The sequence below is a fragment of the Clytia hemisphaerica genome, unplaced genomic scaffold (genome assembly GCF_902728285.1).
Source record: "Clytia hemisphaerica strain Z4C2 unplaced genomic scaffold, Clytia hemisphaerica genome assembly, whole genome shotgun sequence".
NCBI classification, from domain to species: Eukaryota; Metazoa; Cnidaria; class Hydrozoa; order Leptothecata; family Clytiidae; genus Clytia; species Clytia hemisphaerica.
The window spans coordinates 742,876-749,393 of NW_027104380.1; the positions used below are offsets into that span (position 1 = coordinate 742,876).

At 33.5% G+C, this 6,518-nt stretch overlaps 1 protein-coding gene across 1 annotated transcript; it reads left to right on the forward strand.

The window, feature by feature from the left end:
- The first annotated feature begins 1,583 nt into the window (after positions 1 to 1,583).
- LOC136819132 (GPI mannosyltransferase 4-like) lies at positions 1,584 to 3,522 on the forward strand. Its single transcript, XM_067075308.1, has 2 exons — positions 1,584 to 3,001; positions 3,214 to 3,522. Exons 1-2 carry the CDS (start codon positions 1,613 to 1,615, stop codon positions 3,439 to 3,441), a joined length of 1,617 nt encoding a protein of 538 aa, XP_066931409.1. The 5' UTR covers positions 1,584 to 1,612; the 3' UTR covers positions 3,442 to 3,522.
- Positions 3,523 to 6,518: the final 2,996 nt, after the last annotated feature.

Below are 6,518 nucleotides of genomic sequence, written 5' to 3' on the forward strand. Positions count from 1 at the left end.
GAAGGTCAGAGATCGGCTACTATTTTAGTGATGCAGCTATGTGAGAGTCACCTGAGGGCCCAGCGTTGTTGGGCCCGAAGGGCAAGAAAATTTTGAAAAATCAGGCAGTTTTAAGTACTGAAAAAGCGTTTTTTAGCAGTTTTTAGCAATAAAACTATAGAAAAATCTAAGCAAAAAATAAAAAATCTTGTTTGAGTTTTTATTAAAAGTGCATTGAAAAAATCCCTTATTATCAAGTTAAGTGCTTATAAAATGAATTTGCTAGCAGACATTACTGCCTCAAATGAACCCCCTGGATCAGGTATGTTTTTATTCTGTCCGAACTAATGTTAAAATGAGCTTAAAGCCCACAGTTTTTTATTCCAAACAGAGTCACAGCCAAGTTTTTGGTGAAAAAAGAATTCCTGAGTCATTAAAGAACCTAAATAGATTTTTTGTCATTTTAGAGTAAATCATAGAAAGAAAATTAGAAATACAGCATTGAAAGATTAGAGCAGTGTTGAAGGTTTAATGATTATTAATCAAAATGGTCCCCAAGATGCCTAATCTTGTATTATCTGAAACTGGTAGGGTTTGGTTACATTTTATTAAATACTCACTGTAGCCATAGGGCGGAAAGGGGTCTGATCCCCCTTCTTGGTATTCCCCCCAACCTTTAGAAATGTCTATCCTTCAAGGATTTTGGACAATAATAGCTAACAAATATATGTGAAATATCTTTAGAGAGAAAAAGCAAAATAATAAACTTCTTTTTTCTTTTTGACTCAGACTACTCTAACAGAAAACTTCCTTTCATGAAGACCAAATTTCATAACAGTGCTTGAGAATAATCTACAATATATATGTAAGCCCCCCTTCTTAAACTATCCCCCCCTTTTTCATTAAAATTTCTGACCCCCCCCCCTTCTTCATTTTTTCGAAAAGTGTCATCCCCCCTTAAGAAAGGGGGCCACGAACTATGGTAGCCGGCTTTGGGTTTATGTAAAAATCTTTTTCAGAAAAAATGTGAAAAACTTTGTCATGTCCCAAATCATTTAAGAAATAATTAAAACAATTATATTAAACCTATGAGTGTGCAATTTAGCCAAATATCTCAAGTGTCAATCTGTGTTCAAGTATTTAAGAGTGTGTTTCACCCTTATTTCATCATTATTTTGCATTTTGTTTTTTTTTTTTCAAATAACTTTGGTAATTTTTGCAAATTTGTCCTCTCTGAAAATCATTTGCAATACCTACACACACCAATCAAAATATTTGTGAAAAAAATTTACGGTGTTAGGCACATTTCCATAAAATCTGGGCTGTTTATAAGAATGAACTTTATTAAATTTGCATTTCAATTTATGCAAGCGTATGTTCATTACTTTGCAAAATTTTGGATGTCAGTATAGAACTTCTATCTTAGTAGATTCATAGGTACCTAACTGACTATATAAGCCAATATTAATGATGAAACCTTTGCAAATGCTTACCAATCAAAAAAATGTATGCTAAAGGTGGGGGGGGGGTGCTATACAATGACTGTACAATTCAACTTTTTCTTGGTGCATATAATTCATTGTATTTATAACTCTTAACCCCTAACTTTGTCTTTATTTTAGATTAAAAAACAATGAATGTAATGAATTTATTAACTGCAAATAAACTACTTTTCATTTTACAATGGATTTTGATTGCTCTTCCATTAAATGGTTACATCCATCCTGATGAATATTTCCAAGCCACAGAAATTATGGCTTCAGATGTGCTTCATTTAAAATCATGTAGAACATGGGAGTGGAACTGTATCAGTTTATCAAGAAATGTTATTTTCCCTACTGCAGTTGCTGGACTACCCTTTTGGATTTTAAAAACTCTTTCTAAATTGTCAGGTTTTGAATTAAATGCTCAATTATTAGTCATTGCACCAAGAATTTTTATGGGGTTTGTGACTTTAACTGTTGATTGGCTATTGAGTAAATTTACTGGCACTGTTCTTGAATTTACAAAAGAACAAGGTACTTTTGTTACTTTTCTTTTCCGGTCTTCTCATGTCACACTAACATTTTCCATGCGTACTTTTTCCAACAATGTGGAGTCACTACTGCTCATGTTTATTTTGCTACTACCATTGCACAAAACAAAGAGTTCTTTTCTTCATTGTTTTATTGGATTTTTAAATATTCTTGGATTTTTCATCCGACCTTCATCACTTTGCTTTTTTGTGATGCCTATGTTCGTTTCAACAATATTAATGTTTTACAAATGGTGGGCTGCTACAAAAACGGTTGGTGCCATTCTCAAATATTGTTACATGCTACTAGTTGGAGGAAGTTTAGCAGCAATTTTATGCATCTCTTTGGATAGCTGGTATTGTACTGAAGGAAGAGTAATAAATTGGTCAATTTCACCGTTAAATTTATTGAGCTACAACTTCGATATGGAGAATCTTAAACTTCATGGAATTCACCCCTGGTACTTACATTTGACTGTCAACATGATCCTAATGTTTGGGCCATTGTACATTTTATTGATATGGAGATGCATCATAGCTGTCAAAGGCTTTTCTCAAAATTTATATGGTTACTACAACATGCAGACATATTTAGCTGCTTGTGTTATTGTTCCAGTTTGTATCTTATCTTTAATTCGACATCAAGAACCGAGATACATTCTATCGGTATTGCTCCCTCTCACCTGTTTTGTTGCAACTGGTGCAGAAATTATAAGAAGCAGGTTGTTTTACATCAGTTGGTTATTTTTTAATTTTCTCGGAGTTATTTGGTTTGGTTTTGCGCACCAAGCTGGTGTTCTACCATCAATATCACATCTAAGTTCTCATCTTAGTGGCAGTAATGGTAGCAATGTATTAATTATTTATTGGAAAACATACAAGGTTCCTGAACATCTGCTACTGCAACGTAAATATGATTCAGCAATTACCTTGAAAGATATGGCTGGTGCTGATTGGAAGCTTGTTGGTAAAGAATTAGATACTGCATTTCAAAGAACCTATGATAAGGTAATACTGTTGACTTTGCTGTATATTAACATATAAAGCACATTCTTATGCAATCATTACCTTTTGAAATGTATTTAAAAAACAAATAATTCAATTACTTTCTATTTTTGAAAAATTTTTTGTTTTTCCAAACAAAGAATGTTTTTGAAATTTACTTTGGGCTTTCAATATTTAAACCACTGTTTGTAAGATTGTTTTATATTATTTTCTAGATACTTCTGGTATGTCCAAGCTCAGTGGCAGTTGACACCGAATTACAAAAGCACAGCACATGGAAGCTAGAAGAATCCTTCTTTCCCCATATAACAACAGAGGATTTGCCTTTAGACTTACTTTATAAAACAATACAACTTGAAGATGTCAATCATTGGTTGCTTACAGTGATGCATCTTTTCAGCTTGAACATTTACAGTGTCTACCCACTTTATTCACCCACCTAATGTTGTTCATGCTTAAGACATCCATTACTGTATATTATGCTGCTTTAATTTGGCATTCAAAATCTATTGCTTATTGTTTTACATCTTGATGATTTTTAATTTAAATGATAAAATGGGTATTAAAGTCTGATTGGTAATATGAAAATTTTTAATACATTGCTCTTGGAAGAGAAAAGATATATTAAAAAGTAAAACCTCATTGTAAAGATAATTTGAGCGGATTATTTTAAGGCTTAAAAATCTTTTAAAAATTTCAAAATTGAAAATGACAAATGGTTTTTCTAGTGGACCGAAAATCTTGAATTTTTTCAAATCTGATTTTCGCTGGTTTAAAGTATTATTCAGGTTTTTTTCGGTCCAGTAGATAAAAATTTTATTTTTTTCTCCTCCTTTTATTTCGTCGGTACATTTGTTTGTTTGTTTGTCTGTTACCGTCAACTGCTCCAACTTGGGACGATGATATCTGGCCTGTATTTTCACTTACTGTTAAATCTCTTTGACAACAAATTTGTTTTGATAACTCCACCAAGTTTATCAATCATACTTTCTGTCATAGCATGTCACGATAACTTTCACTGATAGTGCGCCCTTTTTAACTTTTGTTTTCATTTAAAATGACCGGATGCCGAATGGAGAATTAGAGAACGCCTGCCGACTAACCACCTACCACCCGATAAGATTAACAAATAGCGAGTGTGTAACTGGCCGTGCGAGTGACGTCAAACGCTCACATTGGCGTGTTTTCTACTACGGATTTTTTTCATATTTCGATTTAAAAGCCTACTCGGTGTGAATAAGAAATCTTGTATTTTTTAATACGCGGTTTATTGAACTCAAATCAAATGACTTCGGAGGTTCGGTGAAATGGTGGTGGAATGGCTGTCCCATGTTGCGTAAGATAGTCCCAAGTTGGAGCAGTTGACGGTACCAGCTTTTCTCGAGATTTGCTCATTAGTTTTCTCAGATTTTTGGCACACAATGCAAAATGACAATACCAAAAATGTGACCCATTTTTGAAAAATATTTGTTTTAGGTAAATTTGGTCCAAAAATCACCCAAAAATAGTCTTTTTTAGACAAAAAATTTTCCTCCCAGAAAATTCTTATTTGTCGTTGAAAACCTTACACAACTCTTTTTCAAGCTTGCTTCAAGTCAAAATCATTAGCTTCTGAAAGATTTGCCACAAGGTAGTTTTTCTTAGCTAAGACTATAAATCAAACAAAGCACTCAAATCAAAGATTAGCAATTCTGCGTTTCTCCTTTCACTAACTCTGTGTGAAAGTAAGCAAGCTTTTCTTTAAGCTAGCTTCAATTCAAAATCATGACCTTCTGAAAAATCTACCAAAACAAGTAGTTTTTCTTTGCTAATATAGTAGATTAAACAAAGGACATTTCCAATTCGAAATTTGCTTGCGTACAGCAGTATTGCTTTCCTAACATCTTTTATCCATTCGGTGATGAGTGGTGTGCTTTTTATTCGATTTTTCCTTCTCATTATTGTATTTTGCTTCTGTGCTAGAAATTTTTATCTTTTTTTCTAGTTCTACTTTTATCTGACTCTCATCATCAGGTAGGTCCATTCAGCATGTGGCTTGTTCTTCTTTATATTAACCCTTCGAGCATCTTCCTATTTTTTGGACCTGCCTGGAGTTCCTATAAGTTAACATTGTGTTCGTTCGTTCGTTCCTCTGTTGCCAACTTTTTTTCAGGATTGAATCATAGGAATCTTTTGATTTTTGGTACAAAGGTGCAAAATGATAGTAGTAGGGGGAATTTTGTTCGATTTTTTGGAATCGCTTGACTGTTTTGTTAGAAGCACTTGTTATACATTTTTGGAAAGCTAAGGGGTAGGGGAATCGAAATTACTATGTTTCCAATTTTTTTTCGGACACTTTGGTGTGATTTTCGGACAAATATGACGGTCTCAGGCAAAAATCATAGGGTTAAAAATTAGTGAAAATTTTAGCTCGAGAAAAAAGAGACCTGTTGTATATTTCTGGAAAGCTCTCAAAAAATTAAGATTAGAGATATATTGCAAGTATAGGTGATTTCTGTACCTAACTCGAGATATTAACCCTTGAAAACCGTGGTTTTCAGCCAGAAACAGCTATTTTGTCCAGTTTTTGCGCTTTTTGAAGCTCAATATCTCGAGTTAGGTACTGAAATCACCTATACTTGCAATATATCCCTAATCCTAATTTTTTGAGAGCTTTCCAAAAATATACAACAGGTCTCCGTTTTCTCGAGCTAAAATTTTCATTAATTTTTAACCCTATGATTTTTGCCTGAGACCGTCATATTTGTCCGAAAATCACACCAAAGTGTCCGAAAAAAAATTGGAAACATAGTAATTTCGATTCCCCTACCCCTTAGCTTTCCAAAAATATATAACAAGTGCTTCTAACAAAACAGTCGAGCGATTTTACAAAATGGACTCTACTATAGTGGCCAAAATGTGATGGAACCTGATTTTCGGAGAAAAAAAAGTTGGGTAAATTTTAGGCAAAAAATAGCTAAAAATAGGGTTTTTGGGCTTGGTGAAAAATTGGATTATCAAATTTTTCTCTTTTTTTGAATGAAAGAGGGTCATTAATTTTAGACCTACCTCGGAGGTCCTTTAGTTAAAACCTTTGTTCGTTCGTCCATCCGTCCGTTCGTCTGTTACCAGCTTTTCTCGGGATCAGGCCATTATTTTTTTCTGATGTTTTGCATAGTGATGCAAAATGACTACCCAAAAAGGGACAGATCCTGATTTTCAAAAAAAAAAAATTTGGGGATAATTGGGCCAAAAGCTGCCTTAAAATAGGGTAAAGATAAAGGGCAAGGTTCTCTAAAAAGTGGCTGAAGCTGTTTTTTCCGGAAAGTTGTTTTTCCGCAAAAAAATCATATTTTCTTGTTTGGGGAAATTCCCTTTTTATAATTTCAAGTAAAAAATAGTCATATTGGGCTGAAAATTGTGCCCATTTGAGCCCTATTAAGCCAATTTTAGCCAATTTTAGCCAACTAAAATGCTTTTTAAGGCCAATTTTGCAAGTTCATAACATTTAAACTGATTAATTCACATGTGTGAAAATTTC

Bases quoted from the DNA above. Each gene is read 5' to 3' on its own strand.
- LOC136819132 (XM_067075308.1), top strand. From the start codon at position 1,613: ATGAATGTAATGAATTTATTAACTGCAAATAAACTACTTTTCATTTTA. The intron at 3,002-3,213 runs GTAATACTGTTG...ATTATTTTCTAG, and splicing joins TTCAAAGAACCTATGATAAG to ATACTTCTGGTATGTCCAAG.